At 43.6% G+C, this 18,621-nt stretch overlaps 1 protein-coding gene across 1 annotated transcript in view; it reads left to right on the forward strand.

Annotated features, from left to right (window-relative positions):
- CRY2 (cryptochrome circadian regulator 2) overlaps positions 1 to 15,020 on the forward strand; it is a 34,673-nt gene extending 19,653 nt beyond the window's left edge. The window contains exons 5-12 of the mRNA XM_067557619.1: positions 5,023 to 5,111; positions 6,323 to 6,463; positions 7,064 to 7,375; positions 8,360 to 8,511; positions 8,699 to 8,901; positions 9,343 to 9,432; positions 11,750 to 11,891; positions 12,895 to 15,020. Coding sequence (XP_067413720.1) covers positions 5,023 to 5,111; positions 6,323 to 6,463; positions 7,064 to 7,375; positions 8,360 to 8,511; positions 8,699 to 8,901; positions 9,343 to 9,432; positions 11,750 to 11,889 — 1,127 coding nt within the window. The 3' untranslated portion in view covers positions 11,890 to 11,891; positions 12,895 to 15,020. The remainder of the gene's footprint in view (positions 1 to 5,022; positions 5,112 to 6,322; positions 6,464 to 7,063; positions 7,376 to 8,359; positions 8,512 to 8,698; positions 8,902 to 9,342; positions 9,433 to 11,749; positions 11,892 to 12,894) is intronic.
- The last annotated feature ends 3,601 nt before the right edge of the window (positions 15,021 to 18,621 follow it).

An 18,621-nucleotide genomic window follows, 5' to 3' on the forward strand; every position in this document is an offset into this window, starting at 1 on the left:
TCCTGCAAGCATTTCAAGTCTAAACACAGTCTTATAAACTTAACATCTCTTTTAACAATGCTAACACTCAGATGACCCAGTTCCATGCTTGTCAACTGCAATCTCATCAGCCACTGATGGCTTTACAGCTTCGAAAAAGAATGTTCAAGGCAGAGGATAATGCACAAGCTCCCACCCCAGATCAAGGATCTGAACCTAAATGTAAGCAAAGGGCCAGTTTATTGCTTACATTTGGAGTATTGTTCATATGTAGATAACAGTGCAGCTGTCAGTCTTCCAGTAGTATCTGGGTACTGTGGTACACTGCCTCAGTTGGCTGGGAAGGGAAGGGCTGTGTGAAAAGTTGGTAGGGCTCAGCAGAAGCCCTTGTGTATTAAAATCATGGGGGATTGGGCTCTCTTGAGAGTCATCTCAGATCAAAGTGTAGAAATCTGCCATTGAGGAAGGCTCCTTGTGAGCAGGGAGCTGTATAGGAAAACTGCATTGCTGCTGTCCATATTGTACTTGTTCTGGGGATCATTATGATGTAGGTGTTCAGTGCTATTTAGTCCAATATCTTCACCAGTACCAGAATGAGAGTATAGAAGTCTCACTTGACTTACAGACAGTGTGATGATACTTCAGGGTGGGCCAGCAGATATATAGATTGGCAAATCCAATAGGACACAGGTGCCTTTTGTGATGATTGGGTCGCCATATTTACCCTAATTGTGAATTCAACTGTAAAAAGTGTGAGTATAAGTTCATAAAATGTCCCACTAATGTATAACAACAAATGTTGGTCGGATAAAATGCAAAAGCGAGACAGACTGAATTAGTCCAAACAAAAAGGACTTGTATAACTTAAGAACTGTGCTAAGGTCATGCTTGGTATACAAGAAAAGGGTGGAACTGGAAAATTAATAATCCAAAATTGCAATATTGGATATTAGGCCTAATTGGTGAACAAAATAATGAGGGGATGGACTATTCCACCCATCACTCCCTTCTGGGTTCCTAAAGAAAGAGAGTTTGGGAAAGAAAATTGGCTACTGGAGCATGCTTCATCTTCATGGCTCCTACTCTCACCTTCTGGGACCCTGGGCCTTCATCCCCTTGATCCTGAGAGATGTCCTGATGAGGGACAGACCCAGATGACTTGGCCACTTTCAGTTGAATCCCAAACATTACCTGGGATGTGAGACTGTCTCAACTCCACCTTCCATGTGTCCTTTTCCTTCCCTACCTTTTCTTCTCTTTCCTACCTCTCTTCTTCTTCCTTCTCTCTAATAAGAGTCTGGCTTAGCCAGCCAAGACTGTATTTTGCAATGCTTCTGTAAGCCTGTGACCAGAAAGAACTAGTTAAATGTAATGTCTTAAACACTGGTACAACTTTGCCAGGTCTTGGAGTAGCTGATAAGATTGTCTTGTTTCGTCTTCTAGGAAACCGGATCTGACTTTAACGGTAGCAGCTCCGGCCCATCTTCCCCAAAAGGGTAGTTACTACCATCTTTAATACAATCTAAGACATTGTCAAAGAAGGGGGTTTTTCCTTCTAAAAACTCTCAAGAGAAAGGGAGCCAGGGATCTTTTTAAAAAGAAAGCCTTACTCAATACTTATATTTCAAATGCTTTAACTGTGTCCGTCCTGTGTGCGTCCCGGATTTTTAATTTTAATTAAATTAGTGATTTTGCCTGCTCGGCAGGGTGAGGTTTTTGTACAACAAATCCGAGAACTTGTTTCCAACTCTTTAATGTTGGAGAGTGATTGGGTTATAGAATCATAGAAATGTAGGGCTGGAAGGGACCTTGAGAAGTCATCCAGTCTAGCCTCTCTTTGCCCAACCTGTTCTTAAAAAACTCGAATGATGGGGATTACGCAACCTCACTTGGAAACCTAGTCCAGAGCTTAACAGTTAGAAAACTTTTTCCAAACATGTAACCTAAATTTCCCTTGCTGCAGATTAAGCCCATTACTGTTTTCCTGCCTTCAGTGGACATGGAGAACAATTGATCACTATCCTCTTTATAACAGCCCTTAACATATTTGAAGACTGTTATCTGGTCCCTACTCAGTCTCCTTTTCTCAAGGCTAAAAGTGCCCAGTTTTTTAACCTTTCTTCATAGGTCAGGTTTTTGAATCTCATCATTTTAGTTGCTCTCCTCTGGAGTCTCTCCAGTTTGTTCACATCTTTCCTAAAGAGTGATGCCCAGAACTGGACACACTACTGCAACTGAGGCCTCATCAGTGCTGAGCAGAGCAGGACAGTTAATTCCCATGTCTTACATACAACACTCCTATTAATACAACCCACAGTGAAATTAGCCTTTTTCGCAGCATCATCACATTGATGCATATTCAATTTGTGATCCACTATAATCCCCAGATCCTTTCAGCAGTACCACCACCTAGTTAGTTATTCCCCATTTTATAATTGTGCATCTGATATTTTTTACTTCCAAAATGAAGTACTTTGCATTTGTCTTGAATGTCATTTTGTTGATTTCAGGCCAATTCTCAAATTTGTTAAGGTCATTTTGAATTCTCATCCTGTCCTCCAAAGTGATTGCAATCCATCCCAGCTCGGTATCATCTGCAGATTTTATAAGCATACTCTCCACTCCATTATCCAAGTTGTGACCCGTCCGTGCCTAGGGTAGACCACCTGAAAATGCCAAGGTCAGGGCAGGCTGCAGAAGGAGAGCAAATTCTCCCAACACTGGTGGGAGACACTGAAGTCAGACTTCCCAGCCAGCCACAAACAATGCTTCTGATTCCCCACACTGGTTATCAAGAAGCTAAAACAAAAATATACACAGCCCTCTTTACTGCATTTCAGTCTCTGGCTCCCAATCAGCCACTAGGTCTAGTAAAGAGACCAGTTATTTAAAACTCTATGCTCTTTACCAAAAAGCTTCTCCTGACTGCAAAGGATCAGCCACATTACCAGATCAGTATAGGTTTGGCTCTTACCCAAGATACCACGCTGCTAGCCAATCCTTTAGTAACTAAAACTAAAGGTTTATTATAAAAAGAAAAACTATAAGAGAAATGTTAAATGATCAAAGCAATCACATACATATAAATGATTAGAAAGTCCATTTACATGAGGTTTCTAGTAGAAATGTGGAGTTTGCAGGCTTGTATAGTCCATCTGGTATACATCCAGTACCTGGATGGGTCTCTGTCCTTTGTTTCACAGCTTCAGTTGTAAAAGAGTTGATCCAGAGGTAAGTGAAGACTGATGACGACTGAAGACAAAATGGATGTGGTGCTGCTGCTGCAGCTGACTTTTATGTTCCTTGGCCTTTGCTATGCTGCTTGTGGAAATTTACAGGAATAAGATGGAGTCCAGGGTCACATGAGTAAGTCTTGGTGATTCATCAGGTGTAGCCCTGGCTTCCCCCCTGGGTCCATTGTACCTGTGTGTTTCTTTAATGGGCCATTAAGCAGGTTAGTGCTTCAGCCATCCTGTCTGGGGTGTCGCCCAAAAACACAGTACAAGTTGAAATACAGATACATCAAACATATCCATAACTTCCAATACACATATAACACATGAACACAAACAATATCATCACACTTAGCAAATTATAACCTTTCTCATGTTACCTGACATGGCATATCTCATGAATTATTGTAATTTTGGCATATTGATGTTAAATAATATCATAAATGGTCCCACTAATCCAGCCAGTGTCGCACAAGTCATTAATGAAAATATTGAATAGTGACTGACTGCTGCAGGACCCAAATAGATACGCACTCCCAGTTTGACAATAAACCATTGATAACTACTCTTTGAGTACCGTCTTTCAACCAGCTGTGAACCCACCTTAGAATAATTTTAACTAGATCATATTTCCTTACTTGGTTTATGAGAATGTCATGTGGGACTGTGTCTAAAGTCTTCCAGAAATCAAAATATCACATCCACTGCTCCTCCACTATTCACTAGGCCAGTAACCCTGTCTAAGAAGGAAATTAAGTTGATTTGGCATGATTTGTTCTTTGTCAACTTCATGCTGGCTGTTCCTTATAATGGTGTTATCCTCCAGGTGCTTACAAATTGATTGTTTAATAATTTGTTCCAATATCTTTCCACATAACGAAGTTAGGCTGACTGGTTTGTAATTCCCCGGGTCCTCTTTGTTCCTCTCTTTAAAGATAGGCAACTATGTTTACCCTTCTCCAGTCTTCTGGGACCTCATCTGCCCTGCAGGAATTCTCAAAGATAATTGCTAATGGTTCTGAGATTGCTTTAAGTACCCTAGGATGAATTTCATCAGATCCTATCAAATTGAATACATCTAACTTATCTCAATATTTTTTACCTGCTCTTCCCTATTCTGGTTTATATTCCCTTCCCTTTGTTGTTAATATTAATTATCTTGAGTATCTGGTCATCGTTAATCTTTTTAGTGAAGATGGAAGCAATATAGACATGAAACATTTCAGCTTTCTTGATGTCATCAGTTATTTGCTCTTCTTCCCCACTAAGTAGGGGATCTACACTTTTTCATCTCTCTTGCTCCTAATGTATTTAAAGATCTTCTTCTTGTTGCCTTTTATGTCCCTTGCTAGATTTAACTCATTTTGTGCCTTAGCTTCTCTGAATATGATGATTACATCATCTCTTTGTGCCCATATAATTAATCTGAATTTAAACAGCATGCCCCCTGCTGGCTGTTCTGTTTATCATTGATACTGAGCCTGATAAGAGGATGCAGTGGCATCCTGATGATCACTCTGCATTGGTCTGGTTTGTGTATGAATGTTGGTGGGGTGCCACAAGAATGCTAATTGGAGAACTTGATTTGGTGACAGACAACTGTACTGGAGTGTCAGAGCACTCGTGCTCACTGGCTCCAAATGTCTTGCTTTGCTGTAGAAGAATCAGAGTAGCAACAAAAACCCAAATATTCAGAGAACTCAGAGGAGCTGACTTTTTTGAGTCTGATACTGTTTCTGCTGCTGGAGCCCTGCTCCGCCCTTTGGCTAGTGTTGGCTTCCAGCCTTACCACCCTGTTTGTTCCTCTCAGGTTTCCCCACGGATGGTCTTGCTCCAGCAGTTTGGAAAGGAGGGGAGACAGAGGCCTTGGCCCGGCTGGATAAGCATTTGGAAAGAAAGGTAATCAACACCCTTTCATTCAGAAAATGGTACTTTCTGCATATTGAGGCCTCTGGCTAAGAAATATCAACATTGGCTGTTACCCTAGTTTCTGCGACTTGTAGCAACAGACCTAGCTCTGCGTTAATGGGAATGCCTCTGTAACATCCAGGCTGTGTGTGGCATAGAGAACGTGGCCTCCCCACTTCTAGGATTCAAAGGACCCAAACTGAGGTGGAAGTTCGCTGGTGTACATGCACATAGGGTGAAATTTACTCACCAAGTGATGCTGGTGTTGCAGCTCCCTTGGAGCATGAAGGGTGTTGAACCCCATTCTCTTTGGGCTAGAATAGATTAAGAGAATCTTCCACCAAGGTACAGTGCTGGCTGCAGACTGCCTTTTATCTCCTTTTTAGTGTTCACTTTGAGACATTTGTATTGATGCAGGTACACTAACAGGACAAATGCAAACATCCGGGCTTTCCACAGGCAGGGCACGTGAGGACTGTTAATACAGTGTATGCCACGTTATTTGGTGTACCTTGAGCCACTTTCTATTGACATTGTTCCCTTTATTGCACAGCATAAAATAAACAAATTGAAACAATAAGAACAGAAATACTCTTGGTATATCTTGGTAACAATACAAGATAAAATTACTCAGCCAGAAATGACTGTTTCTTTAATGCTAGCCTTTTTTGGTGGTAGATGTGCAGTTGACAACTTGCATCCTGTCTAGCTGCATTGAGGGAAAATAAAACTTCAGCATAATACTCTGCAAGTAGTGCTGAATTTCAGTGTTGTATTATTGCAGACTGCCATGCTCAATGGTAGTCTTTCTCCTGAAGTCTCACCTAGCACATATGTCAAGGAGACAGTTAAGATCTCTCCTCATGCAGCTCACAGTTGGATGTACTTGATGTACTAGGATGAACCTGTGGGAGGTCTTAGGCCCAGACCGACACTGCAAAGAAGCTAATAGCCCCTCCTAGATCAACATGACTAGATCAAGTTCCCTTTGAATGAGGAATGATTTGTGTGCCTCTCACTGCTGTGGAAGTGCTGGAATTGCCTGCTTGAGCCATCTCCAACAAATGGATGAAGCCATTTCAGTGTTAGAGAATGTGAGGGGCTTTAATGAACCTAGTGGAGATAGTTATGTCCTTGCCCTGAGGTCTGCTCCTTCAAGCGCTGCATTTCTGAAATCCATTCTCTTTCCCAAATGTTCCTAGGCTTGGGTTGCAAACTACGAAAGGCCAAGGATGAATGCCAATTCGCTGCTGGCCAGTCCCACTGGGCTCAGTCCCTACCTGCGCTTTGGCTGCTTGTCCTGCCGTTTATTCTACTACCGCCTCTGGGAGCTGTATAAGAAGGTGAGAAAAGGGGAATGGGGGGGATTCCTCCAGAGCAGGCAGGCCAGAGACCAGACTAGTTCTGAGCCGAGGGACAGTGTTAATTCCTTGCAGTTCTATCATATTCCATTGTTTCTGACTCTAAAAGCTACAAGTTGACACTTCCTTCTTCTCCCTGCCTCTAACTCTTCTGGCAATGAAGCAGTGCTCAGCTCTTTAAATATAGTTGCCCCTACTGGGGGAAACTTACAAAAATGGTGGGACTCTTGTTGGATGTAATTAATAGATTTTAAAAGTAGTTATTTGGATTCTTAAGCCTGGGCCCTCATAATCATGAATTCTAGGTTGGCTCTAGTGCTTGTCCTCTTGTTCTGGACAGATCAATTCCTTTAATGTATCAGACCAGCTTAAAAATGGGTGTTTCCAGCCCCAGTGAGTTGGGTTTCTGGTGAAAGCTGTTTAGAGGATAGCTCCACTGCTCCAAATGCTGATAACTGCCTTGGTCTCTGGGTGGGAATTACCTGTAGTGAATGTGTGGGTGGGTTTGAGCTGAGCTGTCCAGGTGCAGGAGCTGGAAAAAGGCTAATCTCTTTTTGTGCCCCTGCTTCCCCTCCTCCACAGGTGAAGCGAAACAACACACCACCACTCTCACTATATGGGCAGCTGCTCTGGCGGGAATTTTTCTATACAGCAGCCACCAACAATCCCAAATTTGACCGCATGGAGGGGAACCCAATCTGCATCCAGATCCCCTGGGACAGGAATGCTGAAGCCTTGGCAAAATGGGCAGAGGGCAAGACGGGCTTCCCCTGGATTGATGCTATCATGACCCAACTGAAACAGGAAGGCTGGATCCACCACTTGGCCAGGCACGCTGTGGCCTGCTTCTTGACCAGGGGTGACCTCTGGATCAGCTGGGAGTCTGGAGTCAGGGTGAGTCTGGCATTTCCAGAATTAGGCAGCAGAGCATGTGGCGGGCAAAGTCCTATTGACACATCCTGCATGGATGGCAGTACTGGCATGGCTCTCATTTGGCATGTAAAGCAGTGTAGAAGAGAGGATGATCTAGTGGCTTTGCATCTGTCACAAGCCTGCCTTTTGCTGCCTCGTTCCATTGGATCCTAAAAATGAAGATGATACGGTCTCCAGTTACCCTAAGTAAATGGGACTCACTGGTTAATATGGTTTGTTATTAAAAAGTGCTCACAGCCCATCTGTGATGTCTGCCAGTTCCATTGTATTTTGATATGACTGGGCCTTCTTCCTTATTGCTGGTCAGGGAAAGCTCCCTGACTGTGACACTGGAGTCCCATCTCATTTTAAAAAAGAAAAAAAATTGAACCCATCCACTGTGTTCATTGCTGAAAGTAGAGATAGAGGTATCTCTGCCCCAAGGAGCTGAAAACTCAAATAGACAGTCAAAACTCTTAATACACAATACACAACTCCTAGGAATCAAATCAGATAGGAATTCAGTGGTTTGTTACTGAAACTCTGCTTCCCCTCAGAGTGGTGGATGGATAGTGAGAGACCTAGAAGGAAAAACCCTTATTCACTTTTGAGCGTTCTGCTGCATACAACTGCTCTGTTTCTTCAGGGTCTATGCTGCATACTTTTGTTACACTTCCAAGTTTAGATTGATGTCCAAATCTTGCAGAGTCCAAAGCAGCAGGAGCTAATTGGCAGTGTTTGCAAACATGACCAGGCAAGGCTTCGCATAGGGAATGGTAGAGATGTAAGGAAGCATGGTTGATTAACTGGTCAGATGTCTGCGTTTCTGCTTCTGTTCCAGTTACCAAGATCTGTTTCCTGACAACCTGATGCTTAGCATCTGAAGTAATCTTTTAGTGTTCCCTGCTGCTGAGTCTTTCCATTGCTGGTTGGTTCCCTCACCAGCTTTCCCTCTGGTTGCTGCAGGTGTTTGATGAGCTGCTGCTGGATGCAGATTTCAGCGTGAATGCTGGCAGCTGGATGTGGCTTTCATGCAGTGCTTTTTTCCAGCAATTCTTCCACTGCTACTGTCCCGTAGGTTTCGGGCGCCGCACAGACCCCAGTGGTGACTACATTAGGTGAGTAATATGGGTGGGTGCTTCCCACATACATCCTAGCATGCCAATGACACATATCTGCCCAATCTGTCTGCCTGGGTGGGTAGGGTAACTCAGCTGGCTGACTTGTTGCTTATCCCATACTTGTGAATTCTTTGTGGCTATACTCTGAATAAGTTGTCCATGTATCTCTTTATATGTACTGCAGGCGGTATTTGCCTAAGTTAAAGGGCTTCCCCTCACGGTACATCTACGAGCCTTGGAATGCACCTGAGTCAGTGCAGAAGGCAGCCAAGTGCATCATTGGGGTTGACTATCCCAAACCCATGGTGAACCATGCAGAGACCAGTCGGCTAAACATTGAACGCATGAAACAGATCTACCAGCAGCTGTCACGCTACAGGGGCCTCTGTAAGTACCAGCAGCTGTGATACACTTGCTGCATTCTGCACTTTAACCCTGTATCAACTGAAGGAAATAAGATGGTTGGGATGGGAGGCGGATTTCCAATATAGCAAATGGCAGCTGTGCCCCTGACCAGCCCTTTGGAGGAGGAAATGGCCTCTGCCAAAAGTTTATCTAAAGGCACATGCTTTCTCTGGGAATGCAGACGAGACTGAGCACCTCAGTATGGCAGTTGTGGAGGTTGGGAGTAGCTCTCAGGACTGAAATTGGGCAGGAGCCTGCTGGAGACTAGAAACCCAGTGCTTCACTCCTAAAGCCCATGAGAATCCCAATGAGAATGGGAAGCCAGGACCTGGGTCCCCAGCAAGCACTGTGCCAACTGAGCTCCCCATGAAAAGCTAGAGCCTGTTCTTCAGTGGAAGTCTCATCGATTATTATCTTTCCCAGGTTTGTTGGCTTCAGTCCCTTCCTGTGTGGAAGATCTCAGCAGCTCAGTCACAGACCCAACTTCATCCCAGGGCAGCAGCGCCAGTACAGGTGAGCAGGAGCTGTTGAAAAATTACCTGGACAAGTTAATGAACACTTGAAGCCTATAGGTTGCTAGTAGGTTACTTCAGCAAGGAGCAGATGTGTGTGGGTAGAAAGGTATAGATCGTACTCACTTTCATGTAGACTTGCTGGGAGTTCCCAAGAGAGCTCTTCATAAAAAGCCCACAGAACTCTAGTCAGTGATTCTTTCTGGCATGTACTCCAGTTCCATGTCTAGACACACATGACATGAAGTGCGGGAGATGGAAATAATTTTGTATAAAACTGGCCCTTCACTAGAGCAGGAAGACTCTGTTGTTTGTCTTGGGTGGGAGTTGCTGAGATCCAGTATCCTGTCTGTACTAAGATTTATGTCAAAGAAAATTGTGGGGAGGTTGTGGTTGCACATCCCCTTGCTTTGGCATCACATGCTCTCCTTTTCCCCTGCTGTCTCTGCACACTAGATGCCTGAAGCAGTAAATGTGAGAACCCCAGAGCCAGAGCAAATGTAATGGTCACAGAGAAACTAAATGAATTTTTTGCATTGGTCTTCATGACTAAGGATATGAGGGAGATTCCCAAACCTGAGCCATTCTTTTTAGGTGACAAACCTGAGGAACTGTCCCAGATTGAGGTGTTATTGGAGGAGGTTTTGTAACAAATTGATAAATAAAACAGTAATAAGTCACCAGGACCAGATGGTATCTACCCAAGAGTTCTGAAAGAACTCAAATGTGAAACTGTGGTATGTAGCCTATCATTTAAATCAGCTTCTGTACCAAATGACTGGAGGATAGCTAATGTGATGCCAATTTTTAAAAAAGACTCCAGAGGTGATCCTGGCAATTACAGGCCAGTAAGCCTAACTTCAGAACCAGGCAAATTGGTTGAAACTATAGTACAGAACAGAATTATCAGACACATAGATGAATATGATTTTTTTGGGGAAGAGTCAACATGGTTTCTGTAAAGGGAAATCATGCCTCACCAATCTACTAGAATGATTTGAGGGGTTTAACAAGGATGTGGAAAAAGGTGATTCAGTGGATATAGTATACTTAGATTTTGAGAGAGCCTTTGACAAGGTCAAAGTAAAGTAAGCAGTCATGGGATAAGAGGGAAGGTCCACTCCTGGATCAGTAATTGATAAAAGATAGGAAACAAAGGGTAGAAATAAATGGTCAGTTTTCAGAATGAAGAGAGTAAATAGTGGTGTCCTCTAGGGGTCTGTACTGGGACCAATACTGTTCAACATATTCATAAATGATCTGGAAAAAGGGGTAAATAGTGAGGTGGCAAAATTTGCAGATGATACGAAACTACTCAAGATAGTTAAGTCCAAAGCAGACTGAGAAGAGTTACAAAGGGATCTCACAAAACTGGGTGACTGGGCAACAAAATGGCAGATGAAATTAAGTGTTGATAAATGCAAAGTAATGCCCATTGGAATACATAATCCCAACTATACATATAAAATGATGGGGTCTAAATTAGCTGTTACCACTCATGAAACAGATCTTGGAGTCGTGGATAGTTCTCTGAAAACATCTGCTCAGTGTGCAGCGGCAGTCAGAACAGTTAACAGAATGTTGGGAATCATTAGGAAAGGGATAGATGATAAGACAGAAAATATCGCATTACCTATTTATAAATCCATGGTACGCCCACATCTTGAATGCTGCATGCAGATCTGGTCACCCCATCTCAAAAAAGATATATTAGAATTGGAAAAGGTACAGAAAAAGGCAACTAAAATGATTAAGGGTATGAAAAAGCTTCCATCTGAGGAGAGAGTAAGAAGACTGACTTTTCAGCTTGGAAAAGAGACAACTAAGGGGGGAATATTATAGAGGTCTATAAAGTCATGACTGGTGTGGAGAAAGTGTTGTGTTTTGGGGTGGTTATTTAAAAAAAAAAAAAAAAAAAAAAGTCTTTACTCCTTCTCATAACACAAACTAGGGGTCACCAAATGAAATTAATAGGCAGCATGTTTAAGACAAACACAAGGAAATATTTCTTCACACAGCACACAGTCAACTTGTGGAACTCCATGCCAGAGGATGTTGTGAAGGCCAAGATTATAATGGGGTTCAAAAAGAACTAGATAAATTCATGGAGGATAGGTCCATCAATGGCTATTAGCCAGGATAGGCAGGGATTGCTGTTTGCCAGAAGCTGGGAATGGCCAACGGGATGGATCACTTGATGATTACCTGTTCTATTCATTCCCTCTGAAGAACCTGGCATTGGCTACTATTGGAAGACAAGATACTGGGCTAGATGGACCATTGGTCTGAACGAGCATGGCTGTTCTTATGTCTTGCAGCGCAGAGGCTGTTGCACTCTGGCCAGACCTCTCCAAAGCGTAAACATGAGGGAGTGGAGGAGCTGTGCATCGAAGAGTTGTACAAACGAGCCAAAGTGACGGGTCTGCATGTTCCAGAGATCCCTAGCAAGAACTTGTGAATGTGAGTAGCCCCATGATCTTGCTCTGGGATGATTGCAGGGCTGTGGCCCTCCTCAGTCTTGTTTCTTCACAGCTGGTAGTGTCCAACTTTAAATGATGTCCATAGTTTAAAAATCTAAATCTGTTTTACTGTGGTTTGATGGCTCCATAATTCTACCAAGTAACCTCTAACGCAGTGGTTCTTAACCTTTCCAGACTACTGTACCCTTTCCAGGAGTCTGATTTGTCTTGTGTGCCCCAAGTTTCACCTCTCTTAAAAACTACTTGCTTACAAAATCAGACATAAAAATTCAGAAGTGTTACTGTTTCAGCACACTGTTACTGAAAAATTGCTCACTTACTCATTTTTATCATATAATTATAAAATAAATCAATTGGAATATAAATATTGTGCTTCCATGTCAGTGTATAGTATATAAAGCAGTATAAACAAGTCATTGTCTATATGAAATTTTAGTACTGACTTTGCTAGTGCTTTTTAACACCTGTTAAACATCTGTTGTAAAATGATGCAAATATCTAGATGAGTTGATGTACCCCCTGGAAGACCTCTGCATACTCCCAAAGGTACATGTACCCCTGGTTGAGAACCACTGTTCTCATGGGTCTCTTGTTTCTTACATTCATGTCACTATATTGTCTAGTAAGGTTTTAGCTTAGCTGGCCAGCAGAGGGCATCAGCATTATTAATGTAGCAAACACAAACTGCTCTTAACCTCTGGTCCTATTCTGCTAGGTGGTGTTTCCTTCTCACAGGAACCAGCTGTTCCACAGAATCAGACTTCATAGCCTGGGCCCAGTCTGCACCAAATGTTGAGGGTGCAGGCTGGGATGGAGTGCAGCACACCCTTGTGAGGGCAAGATGGTGGGTGCTGTTCCTCGTACTCTGCTTGAAATGCTCACAACACTCCTGTTGGAGAGGAGTTGACTGTATTCTGTTCTAGCTCTAGTTCTGCAAAGAGTACTGATACCTAAATTCTGCTTTCTCTCTCATATTTTTGCAGATAGAGATGGAAGATTCACAATGGAAGAGTTGGGGTCCTGGAGTGTTTGCCACAGCAGTAGAGGGGTGCTGCTTCCAGAGGGATCAGAGCTTTTGACCAACGGCTGAAAATGCAGGGTGTGTGTGTGAATGTGTGATTCTTGTTGGCTGCCACACAGGGGCATTGCATCACTTGTGTTTAGGTACATTTTGTCTCACTGACATACAAAAGCCCTGGGACTTAACCTGTCTTTTGTCAGCCAAGCCTGGAATCTTCCCAGATTGGAGGGTGCAAGAGTTTTCCATTCACTCCCAGGTGTATCTTTTCTTCCCACTTGTCTCATGTAGTGATCCATTTGCTGCCTAATTACAAGGAGCAGCATCTGAGTGCCTCAGAAGAAATATTCAGCCTTCCTGACTTAAATGGCAGAGAGTGAGATGTCTTGGCCTGTTTTGGGGTGATATTCTCCTGTCTGCATGGTATTAGGGGGCTCCCAGTGGCATCAAGGGGATATCTGTTCAAGAACTCCAGCCCCAAAGCATGTTGAAATTGTCAGCAAAATAGGGGGATTGGGAAAAGGATGAAGATGTAGTAATGGGACATCAGCACTTCAGTAACCGTGACCACCAAAAGTGGACCAGGGAGCCCTTTAAAACTCATTGAGCAAATAACATTTATACTGGTGCCAGAATGTGATCCTGGCCATTCTCAAAGGGGGCAGATGACTAGAATGGGCAGTTGAAAACTGGCATTTGGCTTTAGGGGTCATCTTGAGAGGAAATTTCAAGAGAACGACCCTACTGAGAATCAGCCTATGACTTGATCATAGGTGAAGCTTTCTCCCAGAAATGTGCTCCTCTGAGTAGTAGAGAAAGCTACACCTGGTGGGGAAAACCATTTTGGCCCTACTGAGGTCTGGGCTCTACCCTTACAGCACTTTTTCCTTCCCTTAGAGGAAGCCCCTTCAAACAAAGAGTGAGTAATGTCCAGTGTGGAGCCTGTTCAGTGTCTGATACGGAGTGAATGTGCCACTAGTGAGGCTGGGCTGTGGGGCAGCTCCTATAAGCGAGTCTTCCTTGGGCTCCATAGCCCATTCTGCGTGGATATCCGCTCCCCTTCTCCACCTGTAGGTTGCAATGCATTTGCATCTGTGTTTTTGGTTTCTGCATTGTCTAACCCTATGACCATGTACCCTGCACAGCATCCTTTCCCCTCACACATGCATTCAGTGCTTTGTATTCTAACCTGACAGCTTTGTAGGACGTACAGGCTGTTAACCATACACCCCCTGGTCGTCTTCAGTCTTTCACGCTCTATTTTAATAGGGTGCTCACAGGCCCTCAGGCTTCCTCCTCAGATGATGGGTGAAATAGAGTAGAAGAATCTCTGTTTCTGCAGCCTTCACAAGGAATTGTCTCCAGTAGCTATTCTTGGCACTACATGTTTATTCCCAGTCTGAAACCCCTACTTGGCACAGCTATAGCCCTTAGCTGAAACAGCTGCTTAGGTTCACATTAGCCCCACATACTAATAGCCAGCTCCCTTGCCATGGCAGTGGAAGAGAACAGTTTCCCATCTTGAATGGATTTAGATTCAGTTTTGGGACCCAGACTTTGAAGTCGTAAATGACACTGGGGTTACAAGTAGAAACTGACTCAGGAAACTGAAAGGATTACAAAATGGGGAGGTGGGGCAGTTGTATCAGAACCAAGAGTTAGTTTATTAAACAGCAGCTAAATAACCTTTCCCTCCTACTAATAACACGGGCATTGACCACAGATTTCCTTTTCAAGTGGAATCTATTGACCAGATTTTCCAAGCAAACAGTGAGTCACCCCTCCTGACCTTGTTTTGCAGACTAATATTTCTAGGTCCTCTGTAGAGGATAACCCAGTAATCCAGCATAGCTGGGGTTTTGTCTCCAAATCCTTACCCAAATCCTTACCTTGGGCCTCTATAATCTAGTAGCAGTAGGGACTAGGAAAAGGAGAGACCCCTGCCTTCTGCTGCAGAGAGAAGGGGAAAGAAATGCACTTTGTACACTTAGAATTCAGAAACTATGACTTCTGTCATATAGAAGGTTTCATGCTTATACAATCATTTGTCTGTAAATATGACATTGTTTTATAAATGTCTTTAACCCTCTACTTGCTGTGTTTTCACTCATTTCAAGTGCACATGTAGCTTGGAGGGACTTTCTTTGCCTGGACAGAAAGTCTTCAAGAGGCCTGTTGGAAAGTTTTTTGGGGGGGCTGGGGGGGGAAGTGTGTTCAGTTCCCAGTATTTGTATTCTGGAAGCCGGAGCTCCCACAATGTGCTAGTGCAGTTCATACAAGACAGACACGCTGCTTTGAAGAGCTCTCAATCTGAGAAGATATAAATGTGAAGGTAAAGTACTCGGTTTATTTTATCTCTTGATGAGAGTGTAGTGGCTTTTCAGACCATCTTAGGGGGTGTTCCACATGGAGAGAGAGACATGAAAAGAGTGGAGACTACCCTCTTCAACAACCAATGGGAGTGTTGAGACCACCATCATTGTAGCAGAGAGGTTGAGTGACATACTAGTGTTCACAGCTCTGCCCATGTTTTTAATCAAGGTGGGAGATGAGGATCTTGCTGAATATTAGCTGTGTGGGTGGAGAAACAGTTAAATCCTAGGTGTTATGGAGGAAATGGTGGAATTTGGATACTGCCTGGGTGGAAGGGACAAAGGAGTGAGCGGGGGAGTTTCAAAAATGATATCTAGATTGAGTCAGAGTGATGGAAAATGGGTGGGGTCAGTGACAGACTCATCTCCTCTGTGATTAACTCAGCCAAACCAGGAACTGATGGTTTGCAAATACAGGAGTGATTGGCTTAGCTAGAGACTAATAGGTGGAGAACTAGCCTCAAGCAATGTAAAATCTGAGTATAGTTAATAGGAAGCACATGCTGGACTGGAGATTACCTTAAATTTTGTATTCTGCCTTTCACTGTAGAGGCTTCTCAAGTGCATTTGTACAGCTTTGGAGCCAGGATGGCTTGCCTTTTTGTATACTACAAGAAGTAAGGGAAACTGTGGATAGACATCATTTTCAATGGCAAAAGACCTACCTTAACATAGAGTTAAAGTTGCGTGGTGCTGTCATCCCCTTGCCCCACGTTGAGTAAAACTCAGGAACTTCTAAAAACCAGGAAATTAAGGTTGCCCATGCATCTCTTCCCCACCAAGCATGCATCCATCAGCTGCGCCCCAACAACTCTGCTTCAGCACATCTCCCGAGCCATGCCTCTACCCATTCAATGTGTTCCCTCCTGCTGCCTGGCCTCTCCACTACTGTACTCAGGCCTTCCCGCTGCAAGCAGGGAAAGCATCTCTCAGAAGTCTTCACTCTGGTATGCAAATGTTTGTTGCTGTTACTCTCCTCTTACCCCTCCCCCCCCATAACCTGATTCACATGCAGTGTGTGAAGTGAAGGAGAACTATGTTTGAATATTGTTGGTGTGTACTGGCTAGGCTAGGGAGTTTGAGGGCTTAGGGTGCATTTGGCAGGGCTGAGGTACAATGTGGTTGGGGTGCATTGGCAGAGCTGGGGCTGCAAGCTCATTGGGGTGTGCAGGGGTCTGGGTGCATTGACAGTACTGTGGAGTGCATGGGGGTTGAAGTGCACTGGCAGAGCTTGCAGTGTCATGCTTCCCTCACCTGAGCCCCCAACCACTCTCCCTCTATTTCCCCCTTCTCCACCCCCTAATGCCCTGACCCTCCCCTGGCAGGAAGTATTCACTGGCCCCTTTCTCCCTCTTCCTCCTCTCACTCCCCCCTCAAGACTTTGGTTGCATTCTCCCCAAAATAAAATTGCCACCTATGACTCACAAATCAGAGCAGCTTCCAGCCACTCAGTTCAAAATTCTTTTTGCTTTAGGTGAGGGCTTGTGGTTAATTTATCCTTAGTTATGTTATTGAAGGATAAATTCACAGCCATCAGGTAGCCTGTTGTGATTCATCCTAGCATTAGTGTCTCTCAGCTTAACTACAAGACAGCAGAAGGAAACTGGGCTTTTGGGGGGGAGAAGGGGCTGCAATTTGGGAATACATCAAATAACCCCAAATTTGGATCACTAACACTATGCCATACCCATGCAGCACACCAAATCTCAAAGCAACCAGTCGGATTTAGAGCATTTATAAGAATCAAGCTTTAAAGCATATAAAATAGTGGGAATGGAAACAATCTAGCCATTTTTCTGTGTTGGTACATCTGCAGTATAAAAAATCTAGTCTTAAAACATCTGTTTGGATCCCCCAAAGATTTAGAGGGCAGCATGTACTATTCTGTAAAACCTGACCAAAAAAACTAGAAACTTTTTGAAATTTTGCTATTTTTCACCCCAAGGCTTATATCTCTGAAACCTCTTGGTCAAATGACTCAAATTTTGGGTCACTGACCCAACCCTGCACCTTCCTGGGGCACAGCAAATATTAAATCCAACTAAGCATGTCGATTTTAGAGGACTTAGGAAGGTCAACCTTTAAACAGAGTCATGATGCAACCTCAATTATAGTGATGATGAAATATCACTATAATTTAAAAAAACCCTTTGACATCTAAAATGTGAAGACTGACCTCCTTAGAAGCAAATGTGTGAGAAGAAAAAAAAGGCAAATGGCTTAAGATGAAAATCAGATCACTTTAGACAGAAACTTGGGTGTGAATGCATGGCTAATTTATCCACATGGAACGCTACATAAGAGGTGTATTAATCATGGGACATGTACCTCCTTAACTGTAGGTTGATATTGTGGCTATGAGAAAAGCCAACTTTATAGACAGATGGTAGGGAACAGTTTGACAGAAGCCCATGAGCTTTGTGAGAACAAAATTCCAGTCCCATGGCAGAAGTGGTTTGTGCACTGGAGAGGATCAGATACATAGCACAAGCCTTTCAGAAACTTGGTTATTGCAGGGTGAGCAAAGACTGTCAGCCTATGCCTCAGAGGGTGGAAAGCTGAGATTGCAGCTAAATGAACCTTTAACAGTTCAAAACAGTTTTGACTCCTCTGTACAGTGCAGGATACAAGGAGTGAAGGGCTATGGATTAGTGCAAGAGGAGTTACAGCAGACTAGTCACACACAGCAATCTGCTACCCCAGTAACAGCAGCACACCAAGCTTCAAGTAAGTAGTGACTAGTTGCTCAATCCAGTGGCAGGGACAGGATCTCCCTAAACCAAAAGTTGGGAGCATTATCCCAGCATCAGTTTTGTCTGGCCTCGAACTAACTCTAGAAACTACAGATCTACAGGAGGTGCCCTTATCCTCTGGCCCAATCTTTAATCCCAAGCAACAACCTATTGTTAGATAGATAAAAAACAAAGCAGTGGGCAGTTGTCTTGGCTCTGGCTAATCTTGGGCACCAAGCTGACTGAGATGGAGTAAAGAGTTGCCTCCTTGCCTGTGGCTTCGGAAGAGACTGGCTCTAAGATGTGAAGGTAGAAAATCTACTTTGGCTGTGGGGGAAAAATGGGAGGAAACCAGATAAAAGCTGTTTAAAGTAGGGGAGGGTGAAAGATGTATGTTGCGGTGGGTGGTGGGAGTATGGTGAGTAAAAACGTATCAGAAGCACTGAGTGCTAGTCTGTTAATTAAATATAGCAGTGGGCATTCTCATCAAGGGGTCAGGGTTAAAATCCGGTGGCTGTGTTTTGTCTCATTTTCTGTTAATTTTGAAGTCAGGTTAACCTATGACTTTTATAATAGGAATCTCCCTCT

The sequence above is a fragment of the Emydura macquarii genome, unplaced genomic scaffold (assembly GCF_026122565.2).
Source record: "Emydura macquarii macquarii isolate MOO-44397 ecotype Brisbane River unplaced genomic scaffold, CSIRO-AGI_Emac_v2 contig_1876, whole genome shotgun sequence".
Lineage (NCBI taxonomy): Eukaryota > Metazoa > Chordata > Testudines > Chelidae > Emydura > Emydura macquarii.